This window comes from Doryrhamphus excisus, chromosome 12, assembly GCF_030265055.1.
Source record: "Doryrhamphus excisus isolate RoL2022-K1 chromosome 12, RoL_Dexc_1.0, whole genome shotgun sequence".
Taxonomy (NCBI): Eukaryota; Metazoa; Chordata; class Actinopteri; order Syngnathiformes; family Syngnathidae; genus Doryrhamphus; species Doryrhamphus excisus.
Window position 1 is genome coordinate 17,830,738 of NC_080477.1, and position 21,626 is coordinate 17,852,363.

The 21,626-nt window shown below is 40.3% G+C and overlaps 1 protein-coding gene across 4 annotated transcripts in view; it reads left to right on the forward strand.

Moving 5' to 3' along the window:
- Nucleotides 1–21,626, forward strand: part of LOC131139829 (protein unc-13 homolog C) — a 135,925-nt gene that overhangs the window by 14,679 nt on the left and 99,620 nt on the right. For all 4 annotated transcript variants that reach the window (XM_058089739.1, XM_058089740.1, XM_058089741.1 and 1 more), the window contains exons 3-5: nucleotides 12,673–12,695; nucleotides 13,216–13,262; nucleotides 17,064–17,142. In XM_058089739.1, coding sequence (XP_057945722.1) covers nucleotides 12,673–12,695; nucleotides 13,216–13,262; nucleotides 17,064–17,142 — 149 coding nt within the window. The remainder of the gene's footprint in view (nucleotides 1–12,672; nucleotides 12,696–13,215; nucleotides 13,263–17,063; nucleotides 17,143–21,626) is intronic.

Consider the following 21,626-nt stretch of genomic DNA (forward strand, 5'->3'; position numbering starts at 1 on the left):
ACTATGGTACCTATTATGTCATTGTATGGTCATATCACCTCGTACTTTGGTACATGACAAAAATAAAATAAATGAAAAAAAACTTAAACTATATTAGGAAAGCAGGAAGTGAACAAATGTAACAGTTACTGATTGTAAAAGTACCAGATGGAGGGGTAGGATTTAATAAGCTTTGCTTCTTCCTACTCCTTTTGGACATGTGGAACTGTGAACTGATTATGTGACGCATTCAAATGTAATCTGATGCATGTTCAAATGAAATAAAACCATTACCATTTCTCATCGACTGCACTCACAAATATGACAAAACACTGGTAATTCACGACAGCTATCCGATTATGGACCATGTTCTAACATATTCATCTATTGCTTTGCGTTTGGGAGTAAAATGGAAGGGATGTGATGCTATTTAATACATTAAACGGTCCATTATTTTGTGCCATGGGACGCAAACGCATTAGAGCAATCAGTGGTCTAATTTTACAGTATCAAAAATAAATGGTGGTGTGATGGTCAATCTTATTTAATTCCGAGAGAGTTTTTTGGTGCAATCTACGGTATCATGTAATATCTCCATACACAAGTTAAAAAAATATAGCAATTAACCTTAACAGAACCAGTGCAATCTCTGACAGTGCGTTTTGTTAATTCATGTTGCCTTTTCCGGCTAGCACGGAATAGTCAATCTGAGAACTGACTCATTGACAGATTGACTCACTCCTCAGTGCTGCATGTGCGAAGTGAGGCATGCAGTGGTTTCCGGGCATATGACTCGTAAATAAAATGTACGAGCGGTTATACACATGGTTATACGCAGAATGCATCTAAAAAAGTGAAGCTGAAATTATATGTTTAGAGTTAATAAAGTTTTTTTTTATTATTCCCAATAGTAGTAGTTGCCCTATGTGTGTTTATTTACTGGTTACATGTTGTGTTAGCAGGCTGCACGGCGGACTAGTGGTTAGCGCGCAGACGTCACAGCTAGGAGACGAGGGTTCAATTCCACCCTCGGGCATCTCTGTGTGGAGTTTGCATGTTCTCCCCGTGCATGCGTGGGTTTGCTCCGGGTACTCCGGTTTCCTCCCACATTCCAAAAACATGCCACTCCAAATTGTCCATAGGTATGAATGTGAGTGTGAATGGTTGTTTGTCTATATGTGCCCTGTGATTGGCTGGCGACCAGTCCAGGGTGTACCCCGCCTCTCGCCCATAGACAGCCGGGATAGGCTCCAGCATCCCCCTCGTGAGGAAAAAGCGGTAGAAAATGAATGAATGAATGTTGTGTTAGCGCCACTATTGTAGGTTTTAACATTACACTACTCTATCATGTCAAGTCAGAGGCTACAAATGGCCCATGGGTTGCAAGTTTGAGACCCCCGCTGTATACAGTACATTTCAGAGATTTTGGTCAAGTTGCAAATTGTAGGTTCCCCTATACCCCAAATGTCTAGAGAATGCAGTTTTTGTCACTTTGAAGTATGTATCTTGGTACATATGGCTAAAAAGGCCATAATTGGAAAGTGCACACGTGCACTCACCCCCCCCCCCCTCTCATTAGCTGTATGCCTTCATCCCATGTACGTAGCTGTGTTTGCTCATCATGCGTGTGCTCCGATGCGTGTTGGCTGGTCTGTGTGCGAGCTGTGAAGAGAGTCTCAGCAGCGCTGCCACTCCTGCCAGGCCTGTCTTCAACTGGCTATAGCAGTGTCTGTATTCAGATGCTAATTCACACTCCCAAGGGCATTCTGTAACCAGGTCAGCCTTGCTTGGAATATTTATAGAGGTCTGCTGCCTAGTGAAGTTTTGCCGCTTTGCTCCTGGGAGGAACGACGGAGGTACACCCTTCTTTATGCTTAGTGCATCATTTCGTAAGGAAAGTGTGGCTATGAAAAATGCAGTTAAAAAGGTAGAGAAGAGCCTCCGGTTTTGTGTCGGTGATACCCCCGGATTTCAAATTAGGCTGATTCAAAATAACCCTTTTCACCAGGGAGAACCTCTTCTGTGCATTTTATTACTCGGCAACTTTGGATGAGCAAAACTTTCAAAGAGTTCTCAGGAAGTTACCTTTGGCTTTCTTGTTGAGTTCTTATGTACTTCAATCTGCATTTCCTTGCACCGCACCGTAATTGTTGCATGCATGATTTTGAGGACAAGAAATTAAAGAAATTCCCAGTAGGGATTTCTATTTTGGCTGGAAAATAATTAAAAATAAACTATCACGGCAGCCACATGCAAATGTTTAGTCATAGTTGGGGGGAAAAGGCTGAGTACACGATGAGTTCATGCCTTTTCCCTGGTGCTTAGTTGCAGTTGAGTCAGCTCAGGGAGGCATGTTTTTAATATTTTTTTTTTTTTTTACCAACTCACAACTAATGACTCGCAGGTATTCACAGCAGTCTATTTTTTTTGCGTGCTTTTTTTAAAATGTCTAACTTTTTATACCTGACTGCTGCGCCCCGCCCCACTTTTAGCCTTGTTTTAGCTCTGAATGAATGTTTGGATATTGTATTTGAATGCATCGTTTACTCTGTTTTTACTCAACTGTATTTTTATTTCTTTTTTTTTTTTTTTACTGTAAAGCGTCTTTGAGAAGCGCTGTACAAATAAAATGTATTATATAAAAGTATTATTATTTAATGTATTATTATTATTATTATTATTATTATTATTATTATTATTATTATTATTATTATTATTATTATTATTATTATTATTATTATTATTATTATTATTATTATTATTATTATTATTATTCATTCATTCATTTTCTACCGCTTATTCCTCACGAGGGTCGCGAGGGGTGCTGGAGCCTATCCCAGCTGTCTTCGGGCAAGAGGCGGGGTACACCCTGGACTGGTCGCCAGCCAATCACAGGGCACATATAGACAAACAACCATTCACACTCACATTCATACCTATGGACAATTTGGAGTCGCCAATTAACCTAGCATGTTTTTGGAATGTGGGAGGAAACCGGAGTATCCGGAGAAAACCCACGCATGCACAGGGAGAACATGCAAACTCCACACAGAGATGGCCGAGGGTGGAATTGAACCCTGGTCTCCTAGCTGTGAGGCCTGCGCGCCAACCACTCGTCCACCATGCCGCCCTATTATTATTATAGACACTACTAAAAATGGATGTGAAGTCCATAACACATCTACCATAGAAGTAGTGTGCGTTGTTCGAGACAACATTTTGTCAGTAATGGGGAAAAATATTTTTACCTTGGGCGCAGGTCTGCTGCTGATATTTAATTTGAGAGACAAGGGTATCCGGACTCTGGACGTAATCTGTAGAAATCCGATTTAAATCACTTCGCATCTATGCGTCTTGCAAAAAATGTAATTTCTACTGCTCACACTGCAGAATATGACAAAAAACAGAACATATAGTTGCTTCAGACCTGCAGTGCAGATCCAGTCTAGTGTTCCGGGGAGGGCACGTGTAGAGGACATCATCATCTAATTTACATAATTGCTTTTAATATCACTATACTGATGAACAGATGCCTTACAATGTGCAACCAAGTCTGTGTGTAGTAGATGTGAGCTTGGGTAGCTGTGCAGTAGTACTGTAATACTACCACATGTGGTCAAGAGGAGACATAGCCACTGATGCAATTTGAATCGTTTCATTAATACACAAGAACTTATCACAATAGAGCTGCTGTCGGCTACAACTCATGCAGTCACTCACACTCAGAAGGCAAACATGAGATAATGTATCAACCAACCCAGGGCACCAATCCGGGAGGACCTCACAGCTAGGAGACCAGGGTTCAATTCCACTCTCGGCCATCTCTGTGTGGAGTTTGCATGTTCTCCCCGTGCATGCGTGGGTTTTCTCCGGGTACTTCGGTTTCCTCCCACATTCCAAAAACATGCTAGGTTAATTGGCGACTCCAAATTGTCCATAGGTATGAATGTGAGTGTGAATGGTTGTTTGCCTATATGTGCCCTGTGATTGGCTGGCCACCAGTCCAGGGTGTACACCGCCTCTCGCCTAAAGACAGCTGGGATAGGCTCCAGCATCCCCCGCGACCCTCGTGAGGAAAAAGCGGTAGAAAATGAATGAATGAATGTGCAGACCTTCCAACAGCCTCAGGCTTTTGGCTCAGTGGTTAGTTACTCGAGTAAGGATGTGTGAACACCGGATTGAGCCTGGGGGGAGTATGCAGTGCTGGTTTATTAAGAAGCAGGGTTACAATCTGCTGTACGGAATTGTAATGACAGTCCACACTGACAATTTCATTATCATGTATTTGTGAGAAAGCCAAAAAAACCCAAATCAAATTTAATTGTGGCGAGCTGCCACAAAGTTGCAGTGGAGTCTATTAAACTTTGGAGATCTCATGCAATTGTGACAGCGGTCCAATTAGCACACCTGCGCCTTCAATTTTTTTAGCTCTGCAGCTCGCCACCCCTGCTGTGTCAAACGTCTTGTTTTGGGCTCCTACAGCACCTTGAACACGTGAGCCCAATAGTACAGCACTGCCATGCGAGGTAATAAGCTTGTATCAGCACAACGCCTCACAATGAAGTCAGGGCGCTCAAAAAGAAGCCAACAGGTTCTATTGGAAAATGTTTTCAACAATTTGTCATCTTGCTTGCCATAATTGGTAATAACATTCTCAGTTGCTACAGTCTGAAGTCTGGATAAGCAAAAGGGATGAGAACATCGATTCTCTTTTCATTTGAGCCCATTGATTCATGGAATGCCGCGCAAAGCTATGCACTTTTTTTTTTCATTTTAGATGAAATGTGCTTACTGTAGCAGAATACCTCAGTATGATACTTTTACCCTACTCATCTGCAGTGTGAATGGGATTTCTTATTGTGTTGGTCACACTTAAATGTTTTGAATCATCAAATTTGAATATTAGTCAATGGTAACACAACTGTGGCTGCACGGTGGTTGAGTGGTTAGCATGCAGGCCTCGCAGCTAGGAGACCCGAGTTCAATTCCACCCTCGGCCATCTCTGTGTGGAGTTTGCATGTTCTCCCCGTGCATGTGTGGGTACTCCGGTTTACTCCCACATTCCAAAAACATGCTAGGTTAATTGTCCATAGGTATGAATGTGAGTGTGAATGGTTGTTTGTCTATATGTGCTCTGTGATTGGCTGGCGACCAGCTGGGATAGGCTCCAGCACCCGCGGTAGAAAATGAATGAATGACTAAATTTGGACTTGACTCAACCTGTCCTGACTCCTAACCACTATGACACTGGTCCGGCTGTGTTGTGCAATATATTTAATAAATGGTCATGTGGTGTTCGCATGTTTTCTGGGTTTTCTCCGGGTATTCCTGTTTCCTCCCACATTCCAAAAACATGCTAGGTTAATTGGCGACTCCAAATTGTCCATAGGTATGAATGTGAGTGTGAATGGTTGTTTGTCTCTATGTGTCCTGTGATTGGCTGGCGACCAGTCCAGGGTGTACCCCGCCTCTTGCCTCGTGAAGATAAGCAATAGACAGATAATGAATGAATGAATGAACACAACTGTACACAAAATGGCACCCTTAGCAGCAACAACTACAATCAAGCATTTGTGATCACTTGCACTTAGTCTCTTAGAGCACAGTGGAGGAATTTTGGTCCACTTATCTTTGCAGAATTGTTGTCATTCAGCCGCATTGTACAGTTTTCCAGCATGAAGCGCCTTTTTAAGGTCATGTCAAAGCATCTCAATAAGATTCAGGCCAATCCAAAGTTTTGTTTTTCTTCAGCTATTTAGAAGTGGACTTGCTGGTTTGTTTTGGATCATTGTCCTGCCGTAGAACTCAAATTGGTTTCAGCTCGAGGTCACCAACAGATGGCTGGACAGTAGAATTCATGGTTCCATTTATCACAGCAAGTCGTCCAGATCCTGAAGCAGCAAAACAGCCATAGACCATCACACTACCACCACCATATTTTACTGTTGGTATGGTATTCTTTTTCTGGAATTTTCCACATGTAATGGGACAAATACCGAACAAAAAGTTCAACTTTTGTCTCATCAGACCACAGAGTATTGTCTCAAAGGTCATCAAGATGATTTCTGGCAAAATTGAGATGTGGTTTTGCAGTGGTTTTGCTCTTGGAACTCTGCCATGCAGGCCTTTTTTGCCCAGTGTCTTTCTTAAGGAGTCATGAACACTGACCTTAACTGAGGAAAGTGAGGCCTGCAGTTCTTTGGATGTTGTTGCGGGGTCTTTTGTGACCTCTTGGACCGGTGTCTGGCCACTACTGTGAGTTTCACTATTTTAGAAATGTGAAAATCCACGTGAACTCAGGTGTGATACACCAGTTATGTTTTAACAGGGGCGGGGGGGGGGGCACCTTTTCACACAGGGACACAGATTTTTCACCCTTAATAATAAAAAGTTTCATTTAAAAACTGCATTTTATGTTCAGTTATGTTGTCATTAATTTTTAATTTGTTTGATGATCTGAAACATTTAAATGTGACAAACATGCTAAAAATAAGGAAATCAGGAAAATGAAAGGGGCAAACTCTTTTTCCCACTGTATGCTAGTATTATTTGCTAATAGCCTTACTGATTACAGTATGGGAAAATGCCCTCTCTTGACAACTCCCAATTGCCTGCTGTCACTTTTAAATACGTGCGAGTTTTCTGCATTTCTGCCCCTTTTGTTTCCTTCTTCCTGACGGCTCCGTCTGTGTCAGTCACACGGCGAGTAACAGAGCATGAAGACCATTCTTTAGTGGGCTTCATGCCTGGCAATTTTATCTGAATCCAATGGCTGTCACTTCTATTTTAGAGACCAGCACAGCCAAGACTTGACCTGCTCAAAGTTAACCATTTTTTTAGAGACCGGTATAGAGTTCCATTCATTTATTCATTTTCTATTGCTTAACCTCACAAGGGTCGCGGGGGTGCTGGAGCCTATCCCAGCTGTCTTTATGCGAGAGGCAGGGTACACTCTGGACTGGTCGCCAGCCAATCACAGGGCACATATAGCCAAACAACCATTCACACTCACATTCATACCTATGGACAATTTGGAGTCGCCAATTAACCTAGCATGTTTTTGGAATGTGGGAGGAAACCGGAGTACCCGGAGAAAACCCACGCATGCACGGGGAGAACATGCAAACTCCACACAGAGATGGCCGAGTGTGGAATTGAACTCGGGTCTCCTAGCTGTGAGGCCCGTGTGCAAACCACTCGTCCACCGTGCAGCCTATAGCATTCCAATGATAAGAAAATGATTCATACCGGTACAAGAGAAGGAACGTTTGTGTGGGGAAGTATTTACTCGGCGGACCGTTCTCACTATAAACACTAAATCGCCTCGAGCCAAACTAAAGAGGTTGAAATGGTGGTAAACACCGGCGAAGGTTGGCGGCACCTCGGAGAGTGAATGTAAGCTAACGGGGTTAGCTTAGTTTAGCATGTTAGTGTGGTTGCATGTGTAACTCGGGTTAGATGAGTATATAATATAAGTATATGTATAGTGAATGCAGCAAAGATGAGGATCTGATTGGGATTCTACCCCCAAAAACATGGTAAGAAAAAGAAAGAAAACATATTATTTTTACCGTGAACGGAGGAAAGAGTTCCTTTTAATTACACTACATGATGGTTCGTGTCACAAATGCTACATGGCTAACGGGCAGCAACATCTCCCGAGTTAAAGGCAGCTTTGTGTAATCAACAAACACTATACTGCCCTGAAATACAACTGCCATGGGAGCTGACGTCAATAAAGCGGCAAAAAGATTTTTTCTGAGAAAAAAAATACAATTGACTCCACTTCATAAGAGTGAATACACTTCTCTTCTTGTGCCAGTCATCTCACATTCCTGAAAGCTTGAATGTATGTCACGCATACAACTGCAATACTTTTGTGAAGTGATACAATAACAGTGGATAGAGAAGAAATCGATAAGTCACAATAGCTGTGTACAGCAATGCCTCACCATTTCACACAGTGAATTAAATGGTTTCTTTCTATCACGTTTAAACAAATACATTCATTAATAAAGTATGTTATATGGTTGAATACGGCCTATTACAAACAGCAAATGTTACATATTTTTTTGCCTAAATTAAGCACATCCAAAGATGTTGTGACGATATGTACTATTCTACACTGCTCACTAGGTGTCAGTAATGTTACAGTAATTTTGAGACACAAGCACCAGATCTAATGTCGGGAAAAACAGGCCTTTATTGCAGGTTTTAATAATCTCGCAACAGACACAGTAATCCCTACTATTGGTTACTGTAGCAGCTGTACCTTACACCAAGCTAAAACACAACTCTGAACTTGTAATGTCACTTCCTGGTCGTCCCTCACTCAACTCCCCTAGCAACGGAACACATTTACAGTACATAACATTCTCTGTTATGTCTATATTGGGTAATATGAGTATAAAGGTGACTATAGGGCTGTTATTTCCTATACACAGGGCTCTAATCATGTTAAACACTATATATAGAAGGTTGTAAACAGGTTTTCTATACTTTCTTCGGCTTGCAACTGGACTGTTCAGGTAGTGTTAGAAGTCATTTCAGTCATGCTCAGTGACTAGGTTGGACAAACAGTAGTCTGACTAGATAGGACAGCTCTTGTTTTAACTATGGTATGCTATGAATAACATTTTCTTTCAGTAATTGCTGGAACTGTTATTGTTAGCCGGTTACTCCATATTGGAAGGCGGCATTTTGAAATCCTCTGGTATGATCTGACCCCATGTGATAAGCGTAAGTAGAATCCCTTCCATCAGTTGGAGACAAGGTTAAAGCTCTTCACCACCGTACTGCCCTATGTCATACAGCTTTTATCAAATTGGGGGCTTTTTGATTATGTAACAATTGTTGCACTTGCACTGAGGATTGTTCTCCCTTGTGTATGTGTGCCCGTACGAGTAAATAGAAACATCGCATATACTGTATTTGCTGTGTGTCTGGTTATGCCCACATTGGAGCGAATGTTGTTGTGTATTTCCACTATCAGCCAAAAGCAGGCTTTTCTGCTCTGCTGAGCGCTGATCTATGCGAGGTGTGATCACGCGTGTCGGCACACAAGATGCTAAATTTACTGCGATTGTTACTGGCACAACACTTTGCCTGCAGCGTGCAGGGGAACATACTGCGGGCACTATCTTTGTTACAGTTTTTCCCAAGATTTAAGGCACCTGTGAAATGAGGTTCATCTGAGCTGGGCTGAGAGGCTTTATCTAGAGTAGCTGCGGACGAGAGATGGCTCAATCTTGCAGTGCTGCGGCTCAAAGTAGCTTACCTGATTGCTGTCCATGCTGTCTGCACACAGCTTTTTGTTATGTCGGGGAATCGACTACAGAAATAAATTCATTAAAAATACTGGTTGTGTTTAATCCTACAAGATTATCATAAAACACTAAATCAAATGATGCTATGGCATTGTCAGAAGTTTGCACCTCTGCTGGTTGAAGCCAAGTAATGCCCCAATTAACCTATCCTACAGTTACCGGGTGCACGGTCTACAAATACAAATAACCACTGGGATCTCGAATTAGCAATGGATCAAAAACCTTGACATTAACAACTGTTTTTCTCAGAAAACTGCCCGTAGCTGCCTTTGAACAATCATGAGTGGACAGCATCCAGCAGCTTTATCTACTCTACCTCTACATGCGCTTTAAAATGTTGGATGTGCTACTCATGTCTGTTACACTTGTATGCCATAATGAAAAATGGTATTAATGCTGGCTGGCTGGCTGATGAGGTCATTTGCACTTTACCGCTATTGCAACATTGGTTCTATTTTCCTGATGTGTTAAAAATGACCAGTGAACATTAATGAATAAATCATGCTGTTGTGTGATGAATACAGCCTATCGAGTCAAACCATTTTTGTCTAAGCATTTTCAAGCATAAAAATGGCTAAATTAACTAAAATACAAATATACAAAATTCAAACAATGCATTTGAAGATGTTGATGATATGCAGTATTCTACAATGGTCACTAGATGTCAGTAACATTACTATAATGTATGGATAGACACACAAGCACCAGACTTGATTGCTGGAACAATAGGCCTTTTTTTAACTGCAGGTTTGAATGATCACAACAGGCAAAATAAACCCTAATAAAAACACAAGCTACTGTTGTGGCCGAAACTCGCTAACGCTAAGCAGAAACTCACCTCTGAACCTGATGTCACTTCCTGTCTGCCTTTTATTCAACTCCCCTGGGGTAGACAGTTATAGCAACACACACAAGCACCAGTATTAAATGGCTTATTTACTTAGTATGTCTACTATACTAGTTATATAAGTTATACAAGGTGACTAAAAGGGTGTAATTTCAGCTTCTAAACAGGTTGGCTATGCTCTAACTAGAAAAATATTCCCTTCATAAATGGGAAATCCACTTATCACAGTCGGGTCTAAACCAATTAAAGAGATCAATGTAGTATTTCAGTTAAAAAAAAAAGAAGTTGCTCTGTCTTTTACGTTTTAGGTCAGGGGTCGGCAACCTTTACTATCAAAAGAGCCATTTTACCTCTTCGCTCATTAAAGAAAAATAGACTGGAGCCTGGAGCCCAATGTGTCGCAACATGCTCACATCCAGAGTAAATTTCGAGTTTCCCAAGATTTTGATTGACTGCCAGTCAAAAAAAAAAAAAACGAAAAAGCGGAGTTGATCGAATATTCTTGCTAGTGTAGGGTTTCAGAGAAAATTAATTCATTACAAATTCATTAAAAAACTCATTACAAAGTTGTGTAATTTCCCCATTCGGGGAATGTACTTGAGCATTGCAAAGGGAGCCACAACAAAGAGGCTGAAGAGCCACAAGCGGCTCTGGAGCTGCGGGTTGCTGACCGCTGGTTTAGGTAATTAAACAACATGGTTATAATTACAGCATTTAGCTTCTAAATTTGTGTTGTAATGTCCGCCTCCTGCATGCCTGTAAAAGCTGTCTTTTTACATATCACAAGTAGTATTCTCTCATAATAGGAAGAACAAAGTCAACCCAGAGTATTTTTCCGAGGTATAACAAACGATTGTATTGTATTTGCATGCAACTTGTAGCCGGCAACTTTTATTCTCAGTAGATGCACGTGCTCCTTTAATGTTTATCCATTAAAATACAAATAGGTGCTAACTTTCAAGTACACAAGACACCATCTATATTGTATGAAGAGCTCTTGACAGCATGTCAACAACAAACAAAAAGTGCCTTATGTTATTTTAATCCAAACAGCAACGTACAGTAATCGCTCTCTTGTGAGCAGCTGCCCGCAGTTTGTAGCACGTTACATCACCATCGCGGCGCCATCTATCATCCGCGGATCAATAGTGCACTAATTACGCCTCTGCAGAACTGCTTATTTGTAAGGGCTTGCACTTCCAAAATGGCAATATGATACGGAGTGGCGCTGCTCACCTGAAGTCGCGTGTCTACATGCCTGTTAAATCTTGTGTACGATCGGGTCAATCGGAGATAGGCTTTATATCAAGTTGCATTGATCTAACCTATTTAATGTTCAGGTCGTTTAAATGTTTAGCTCAGCTCTTCTTGGGCATCACACCACATTCTATGCACCACTGCATGTAATCATTCCTGAAATGTCAGTAACTATAGGCATAACGACAAGGAGGGGGACAAAATAACAGTATTAGGATGTATTGCTGTCTCTTATAGTACAATATCAATACATCAACATTCACTATTCATATTGCTCTCAAATGAAAACCAACCTGTTTTTGGTGACACTGACTTTTTAATATCACATAAATGCTCATATACTCCTATATACAGTATACTTTTTACTTTTTCATGCACTCTAAATCATTATCAAGTCAAAATAAATTATGCTGTTATATAACAAGAAGCTCTATAGACTTCCTGCATACACATGTACACAGCTTATAGGTATATATGTATACTTTCCGTATTTTCTGGACTATAAGTCGCTCCGGAGTATAAGTCGCACAAGGCTAAAAATGCATAATTAGGTCAAAAAAAAAAAACATACATAAGTCGCATTTTTTGCGGGAAATTTATTTTACAAACTACTTGACCAGACCTCACTTGACCAGGGTTCAATTCCACCCTCGGCCATCTCTGTGTGGAGTTTGCATGTTCTCCCCGTGCATGCGTGGGTTTTCTCCGGGTACTCCGGTTTGCTCCCACATTCCAAAAACATGCTAGGTTAATTAGCGACTCCAAATTGTCCATCGGTATGAATGTGAGTGTGAATGGTTGTTTGTCTATATGTGCCCTGTGATTGGTTGGCGACCAGTCCAGGGTGTACCCCGCCTCTCGCCCGAAGACAGCTGGGATAGGCTCCAGCACCCTCGTGACCCTCGTGCGGAAAAAGCGGTAGAAAATGAATTAATGAATGAACTACTTGACCAAAATAGACATTACGTCCTCTTGGAAGGCAAGTTCTAACAATAAAATAATAGAGAATAGGCTGAATAGGTGTAAGATATGCTAACATAATGGTTATTCAGCTACACAAAAAATAAACATAAACAGAAAAGGTTTCCAGTGTTTATGTAACATAAGCAGTTTTTTTCAGTCGCTCTGGAGTATAAGTCGCAGGAACAGCCAACCTATGAAAAAAAGTGTGACTTATAGTCTGGAAAATACGGTATATGTATACTGCATATGTAATATATTAGATGCTGTTGATTAAATATTCTATCATTTTCTCGTTTCAGACTGCAGTGCTTTGGATACTCAGGTTTTAAAGTTTAATTTTTTACTATGTGATGTATATGCATGTGTTTGTTTGTCTGTCGCTCTGCATTGAGTGTCAGTCTGTGTGTTTGTATCCCTGCAGGTATTGTTAAAAAAAAAAAAAAAAATCCAGCATGTGCCAAATTACAACGTGTCTTGCCATCCCTGTGCTGATCCATTCTGTTACTCCCTTCTCCGAGGAATTTGTGTCGCGTATTTTTTGGTCAGTGAACAGGGAGCATTACACAATAGGCATATCGGGCCTGAAGCACCAAGAGCGACATCATTTTCAGTCTTGAGCCCACAAATTACATTGATGTGGAATAATTTGGTCCTTTTGCCTTTGGTGCTTCCCTCCCTTCTTTCCGCGCTCTCCTCCCCCTCTTCTCCTTTGCCTATCATTTATTTTATCCTGAATTGACTTCCAAATGTGGGAGTTGTTTTTTTTTTTTGTTATGAATTAGCTGTGTGTGGCTCATAGCCTGTGGTTTCTTAACACAATGCATTTCTCTTCTCTCTTGCAGCCTCGCAGTATTTTGGACCCCAAACTGCTCGGCTTGCAGTCTGGAGGGTGAGTGGTGGCTCACTTTCTCGTCTAATCGGTCTACGATTTCTGGCTGGCTTATTTATTTATTTATTTATTTTACCCTCAAAAGGAAGTTGCTGAATGTGACAGGAATCTCTGGCAGACAGCCCCCAATTAGTTAAGGAAGGAAATATGAGCGAGATATAGTCACATAAATATATTGCAATGCAACCCAGATATAGCAATGTTTTCAATAGTGCAATGTATCCATTGTTCACTCTTACAGTACAGAACCTTTACACCGACATCACCTATCCATACCGTTGCTGTTCAACATCAAATATCAATATCCCAAGGTATCATGCCATTAACTCTTAACACTACTCATACTCATTTCTCCAGGGTTGGCAGGTATAGAATTATATCCTTATAGCTCACAGTAAAGTACCAATTCACCAATTTCAGGTATCAATATTTTTTCTAGACTCAGACAGACTTTATTGATCCATAAAATATGCTCAACTGCAAGACAAGGATAAAGAAGGTATACGGTAACTATAATATAGACACCAATACAACATGAATATGATACAATAGACATACGTATATACCTGTACTATGACTTATCTGATCCAACTAATTAGGCCTGGGATATCAAAATAATGATATAAAAAAATTGATTAATTAATGATCGCTTTTTTGTGGTTTACTATATCCCATTATTAGTCACCATATATTGAAAGACAAGTCATATGTAGTATTCTGGTCACTTGGCATCAGCAATGTCACAAAACATTAGATTAGATTAGATTAGATTAGATTCACACTGCATGAAGCATTTTTTTCGGATTTATATCACAATATATATCATAATGTTGACTCTCACTGTACAGAATCAATACACCAACATTATGATTTATTATTATTATTATCAGGTACAGACACAGATCATTTTTCTTGGGATCAAATATCGTATCACGATATGTTTGTTTCTCATAGTTCAGCATCATTACGATACTCTCGCTATATGAAAAGCTACCTCAGAATTCCCACCCCTGCGATATAGACTACAGTATGTGACCTTGACCCGACCGGAGCCACATTAAGGCATCGCGAGTCAGAAGGACATGGGGGGGGGGTGAGGCGAGGGCTCCGGTCTGCTTGTCACGTTGTGCGTCTTTAGGGGTCATAGCCCCGATGTCGCTGAGGGGGCTGACACAAAGGCTTGAGGAAGCTCCAACAGCGCAAGAGGCATTGGGAACTTGATGTTGAGGTCATTAAATGCGGCTTTTGAGTGACAGTTGAGGTGATGCCGCTGAGAGGCTCGTGGCAAAGGAGCACGGCTGACGGGACAGCAAGGGAAGGATGCGGAGCCGACCCCGGGGAGTGTGAGAATGGCGGAAGTCGAGGACCGAGCACCTAAATGTTACACACACGGAAGTGATCGGGATAATATCTGGATTTTAATATTGTCTCATCCTCGCTATAGCATACATACATGCTTAAACTGGTTTTACTCTTTAGTCATTATAAATTGTATATTTTGCACTCATAGCTTTATACTTATAGTAGGGATGCTCTGTTTTATTCTGCCGATACCGATCATTCATTAGTGAAATCGGCCAATACCAAGTTAAGTGCAAATGTTTAAGAGTACTATTGGCTACATCAGGGTCAAAAACATTTATTGTGAGAGCAACTTTTACACGATGAAAATGGCTACTCAGAGCTGATTTCAAGCCAAACAAAGCCAACATGTTGATTTTTTGGCTAGTCGCGGTTGTTTGTCACTTAGCACACATACGGGCCTTACATTAGCCATCCGACTGCTGATCACATCATGAGCCTTGATAGTAACTCACCACACCCTGCCAAGTACTCGCCCCCCCCCCCCCCACATGCCACGCAATGTGCTACCCCAGCGAGACATTTGTCATGGCATGTTTTGCAAGGTGCAGAACTAATACCACAGGTAAGTTCCACATGGCAGACATGCTTGTTCTGGCTTTGTGAAGGGAAAAAGTGGGCGGGAGATGGTTGCTATAGGATGGATGCTGTAATGGCAGCAGATCTGATCAGCATATATCGGGGCACCCCTATTTTATAGTACAATTTAAAATTAAACAGGATCTAATATGCTTTTTTTCCACTTTTCTAACCTATAAGTGTTGTGAGAACAATGCATTTCCATTTGAAGTTAAAAAGAAGCTTAAGATGGCTCTGAATGCTCGGTCTCTGACACTGGCTAACTGTGACATCACAAGGAGCCATGCTTCCTTATATGGACATGTGCTGTAGGCCAGATACACCATGGGTGGAATAAATTAAAAAAGACAGTTTTGGAAATCTAAGGAAATTCAGCTGGAATAGGTGCTGATTCTGGAAGATTTTCCGTGCGTGTAGCTGCTCTACAAAGAATAAAATTAAAAAAAAATAGCATTGTAGGTGCTATTTAACCGGTCACATTGAATACAGGGCCAGGCAAAAATGATCTGACACATTTGTAGGTTAAATAAAAGGCAAATAAAGTAAAGAAACAACATTTTTTTTTTTTTTCGAAAAGTACATTTAATGCCATTTTTTTCATATAATGCATTTTTTTGTTTCTTCATAATGCCATTGTTTTCCGTTTCTTTTTCAGTTGTATTGGTGAGCATCAACGTTTAAACGTTTATCAAAACAAACAAATCTGTAACTGCGACACAACGACGTTCCGTCCTTTAATCTCGGTAGACATGATCCCGTACCAGCTGGATCTTGTTATGGGTTACCAACGTCAGAGCTACAGGATCCGCATTAACATTAAAACGAAAGTCAAGACCTCGCACCGCCGGAACTGATTTAATTTTTAAAACATAACGAAACAGAATGGCATTATATGTACTTTTCGAAAATAAAAACACTTTTTGTTTCTTTACTTTATTTGCCTTTTATTTAACCTAGAAATGTGTCAGATCATTTTGCCTGACCCTGTATTTAATGTGACCGGTTAAATAGCACCTAGTATAATGCTATGTTTTGGGCCCTTTGTAGAGCAGCTACACATGATAACCCGCACAGAAAACTTAGTAGATCTTCCAGAAGCTGCACCTATTCCAGCTGTTTTTCCTTAGATTTCCAAAACGGTCTTTTTTAATTTAGTCCACCCACGGTGTATCTGGCTTAGAGCACATGTCCATATAAGGAAGCCTGGCTCCTTGTGATGTCACAGTTAGCCAGTGTTAGAAAAACTGTCAGAAACCAAGCGTTCAGTGCCATCTTAAACTTCTTTTAAACTTCAAATGGATTTTTTTTTTAAATTTATTTCACCCATGGCGTATCTGGCCTACAGCACATGTCCATATAAGGAAGCTTATTTGACTTTATTTGACTCTGTATTATACATTAATTCTTCGTTTATGATGATTTTGTCCCACAATTTATGGTTGACAAATACTCACAAGTAAGAAACAACTGAAACTGTCAGACACAAACTCTATAGTAAAAACAAAGGAAACAGTCAATCAGTCATGAAAGCATGTTGCACTGCATGCAATGCATTCCACAGTAAATGACTGACCAAATGTGCAGTTCTGATAAAACTGCATCTAAGGTAGCCTCCATGCCTTTCTTAAATGTATCAACTAGTAGAGAAATGGGAGTTTGCTGTCCATAAGATGCAGAAAGGTATCTCAATGATTGCAATAAACGTACTCCACCATATGAAGTCACATTCAAGTGTGAGTCAGCTTAGACAGGAAGGTGTGATCCATGATGTTTCCTGGCCACATAAATCACAGTCACGTCTCTCCTCGCGTGGTATTATTATAGGATATTAATACATGTTAAATCTGTCTGCTTCTCTAGGGCTGGCAGTATTCTTTATGGTATTGACAGCATGCCAGATTTACGCCGCAAGAGGACAGTGCCTCTTGTCCGGGACCTGGTGAGTCATCTGCCTCAAACAAGGTTGCATGTGATTTATGTCAAATCTATCTGAGTGACCTTTTGGCTGTGGCACCAATGCCGGAACCCAACGCTGTGTGAGTATGAGCTGAAGATGGCAATAAAAATGTGTGCTTTATCGGCCATCTGATTGATTCTACAGGTTCCTAATCAATATGTCATACAAAAAAAAACCTAGACCCTAAAGTGAATTAAAAAAAACATCAACGGCTCTATGATTTCCACGTTAATGGACTTGCGGTATTGGACAATAGAAACGGAATTTACTGCGGAATCTCATGTGAATAAATTACTGAAATACCTGAAGCACTGGCAGAAGTTAAAAGTCTTTACACTGTGTGTTTTTTTTACCGTTTTGCAGTTTATGATGCCCAAGTTCTGAGTGAAATAAGACAAAAGGCATTTTTTCTTGCATTTCGTGCAATAAAAATGTCAATTAAAAAAATATTTTACATTAATAACACAATTTGAATTGCGTTGATGACTACTGTATGTCTTCCTTAACCACATGCATTACAGTTTGTTGAGGATTTTGTCGCAATATGTGCAAAGGCTGACATTTCATAAGAAAAGTTATTAGCCAAGCTACATCTGTTTCTGAATTACTGGAAAAAAATGGCCAATGATGTATTGCATCAATAATTGTAAGGTATTTTTTTTTCCATTTAATTAATGGACATTGTATTCACCAACCCAAAAGCACATATACTATCCTGGTAAAGTAAGAGTAAAAAGTCAAAAATTAAATTTGAGAAAAAATTTATTTCATTGAAACCTATGTCTCATAAGATTATAACTTACTTTAATGTTGTTCTGCCAATAAAAATTTTAAATAAGTTTAAATAATACCTAAAAAAAATTAAATACACACAAAAATTAAAATTAAAATTAAAATTAAAATTAAAATTAAAATTAAAATTAAAATTAAAATTAAAATTAAAATTAAAATTAAAATTAAAATTAAAATTAAAATTAAAATTAAAATAAATAAACCGCTGTGCACGTATTATTTTTCTGACAAATACAACCCCTGGTAATGCTGTTAACTGACCTAATCTTGACCCCATAAGTCAGACTGGCTTTAAATTTCTCACACAGCTCAATGTGTTCTACGAAAACGTCTGCTGTAACTTTAGTATGTTTCGCCCAATCACCATAAAATTAGATACACACTTTTATAAAACGCAAAACTTAGTACCTGATTGTAAATAAGTCATGGAACACGGAACGAAATCAAAGTCTAAATAAACGGCAATGTGTTTAAATTGAACAACCATATTTCCTAATGTAGTGTAGAAGCATTTATTTACTCAACTGCAGAGTGTAGCAGTCATCTATTTGGGGTGTGTAATCGTAGGAAGGAGGTTTTTAAATTCCAACATAGATTGCAGCTTTACAGATGCCATGTGTGTTCTGCAGGTCACATGTGTTGCATTAAATAAATCTACCAGCCACTTAGAAGGCCACTTCAGTATATTCCCAATAATGGATGGAATAGCTAAGCTAAATGTACAGTACAACAAGCTGTGTTTTCCTACATTGTGATCGAAGCACTCGGGCTATTTAGCCTGTGTGATTAATTATCTAAGAGACTATGTTTGACAATACAACCCAGTGATGCTGTCCAACCTGTTTCTTTATTGGCATATAATGTGTCATAACATATCCGACAGTAACGCCGGTTGTCACTTCAGTAGCACATGTTCGCTGCCTCTCAATGACGATAAGCGTGTCCCGATTACCAAATACCGTCCATGTCTGTTTGTCCCGTCTTGTGCACGTGTGTTTCTCATCATCATGAACAAATAGTTATGTTAATGCTCACGTGTTAACATTTGGAGGCTCGAGTCGAGTAACGCAAGGTGCATTTGAATGCGTAATTATACTTTGTCACGCATATACAGTAGATGTTGATGAATGTTTATATCACAGTGAACAACATAAGTTGATGCTGTGTTTGTCCATATCTCTCATTAAATTAAAAACCAACATTGTCTTGGTAAGTATGGGTTGTCGTCTTATTATTATTTTTTTTAATTTGTCTTTTTGGGATTTTACGTGTATATTTTGTAGGGGTGTAACGGTACGCCATAATCACGGGTTGGTACATACCTCGGTTTTAAAACTGGAGTTCGGTTGAAATGACAAAAAAACTGTAGTGATCTACAATAGAATCAGAACCAGACTGTTGCGGTTATTGCGACTGTTTTGTCTCCTGGGTGAGGCTAATGTTGGGTTAATTTTTTCCTTGACACATTTCGAGAGGGGGCTGTAGTATGGTGACACATAATATACCGTGAATTCCGGACTATTGTGATTGGCTGGCGACCAAGCCAGCGTGTACCCCGCCTTTCGCCCGAAGACAGCTGGGATAGGCTCCAGCACGCCACACAGAAAGACACACCTTGTAGTTCCTAGCGTCACTCTTTAGCTCCGAAGAGACGGTGGTCAAAGCAGAAGCTGTAGAAATCCAACGGTCGATTAAACTTACTTAAGGTTTGTCAGATCAAAACATGATCAACACATAAGACTTCAAAATGTGATATTAGCGTCAACTTTATGACTTCATTTCACTTCTTTGTGAATCTGCACTCTAAGCATCATGGGAACTGTAGCTCTTATAATTTGGTACATCATTGTTTTAAGCCACAGGGTGTCAAACGTGGGGGAAAAAAGTAGTGGCTTGGCTCCGGAATTTACAGAGGGGAAGGTTTCACTTCTGTTTCCGAGTTAGTTAATTCCTTATTGTAGTCCCGTTCCTGTTCTCTCAAACTGGTTTTGTGTTTTATACTTGACCGAATTTCACCGGGCAGTTCCCAAAACAGGAGACTTTTCTTCCATGCTGAATCGTATTTAGTAACAGTTACGCTAGTCGCCTTCCACTCAATGTGTTCCGAGTGGGAACTCGGTTTGCATCTGTACTGTACCAAAAAAATTAGATTACGATGACTTGTACCGTTACACCCCTAATATCTTACCATGCCTACACAAACCCATAACAGCTATGGGTGATATTTTTCAGTGAGTTGTCAGATTTCAGCCTATATAGTCAATGCTATTTTTTAATTTTTGATTTCACGTGAAATGTTGACAACTCAACCCAAAAATATATGGGAGAGACTTCATTGACATTCTGATTTAATAGTGCGAGGCTTTTAAATCATGTAAAAGTGACGCTCGACAAACCTTTTACACGTGGGATGAAGTCAGCAAAACAATTGATGGTCGCCCCCCCCCCCCCCCCTGCCCCCTCGTCATGCCTCTCGTTTGTCAATGCCCCCCCCCCCCCCCCCCCATTTGCTGTATGATTGCTTCAGGGCAGCAGCAGCAGCTTTTGATCAGAATGAACAGAAACACACATAACCATGTAGTGAAGATGCATGACCAAGCCAAAAAAAATCATAAATAAAGATGGGAATTGATTCGATCAGATCCTGTCTTGGGTCACATGGTATTGCCTGCAGCAACCTCAGCAGTGCCGGTGCATGTTGATAAACTTACATCAACGCTCACAGTTCATGTAGAGGTCCCTTTCGCCATGCTCCATGGCCCTCCACATGGATCTTTACCATAACTGGGCTGCACACACACACAAACAAGAGAGGGTGGTGGTAAAGACCAATGAACTTATCGTCAGCCGTCAAGTGTCAGTGTTTGTGTCGCCTAACTTCCTCCAGAATGGGTTTAAAGATTCAGTGGATATTTTTTTCGTTTTTAAAAAGAAAAAAAAAACCATAATTTCTACGTGTATTCTGTGCGTCTATTGCCGTGTGTTTGTGCTGGTGAAGGTGTGAGAGTCAGTCACTCATATATCGTACACGTCTTTGTGTTTCTGTGTCAAATGAATGTGCAAAGCATACAGCAGGACATATGGGCAAAGCTTTACCCAACTGAGAGCTGAAGAGAAAGACAAAAAAAAAAAAAAAAGTCAAGCATGACTGCAGTTGAGTCAGATTTAGTGCATGGACGGATAGAAAACAACAACAACAACATCATGCACTTAATGGCTGGATAATTTTCTCTAAGAGCAGCAGTCCTGCATGGCAGTTAAAGACCCTCAATATGCAGACTAAATAGAGATACTCTGATGTTGGTGCCTTCTTTTGTATTTAAACTAAAACAACAATGTCTGATTTTTGTGTCTCTCTCTTTCATTCTCATTTTGTGGCCTCCCGGAAACCGCAGGCTTTGGTAAGCTTCTTTTCTCATCTGTGCTGAAGTTGATCAATGCAGTGGAACCCTTGAAGGTCGTTTCAGGATGCTGATATGATTGGTCTTTGAAACGTACGCAAAACGTGTTGCAAAAAAGGCCACAAAAAGCCAAAGAAAAAGTGAAATGAGTGTGATAAAAGGATGATCTGATGTTTTTCCCAAAAATTATGTTCAAATTTCGAACTGGGGCTGCACGGTGGATAGTGGTTACCATGCTGGCCTCACAGCTAGGAGACCTGAGTTCAATTCCAC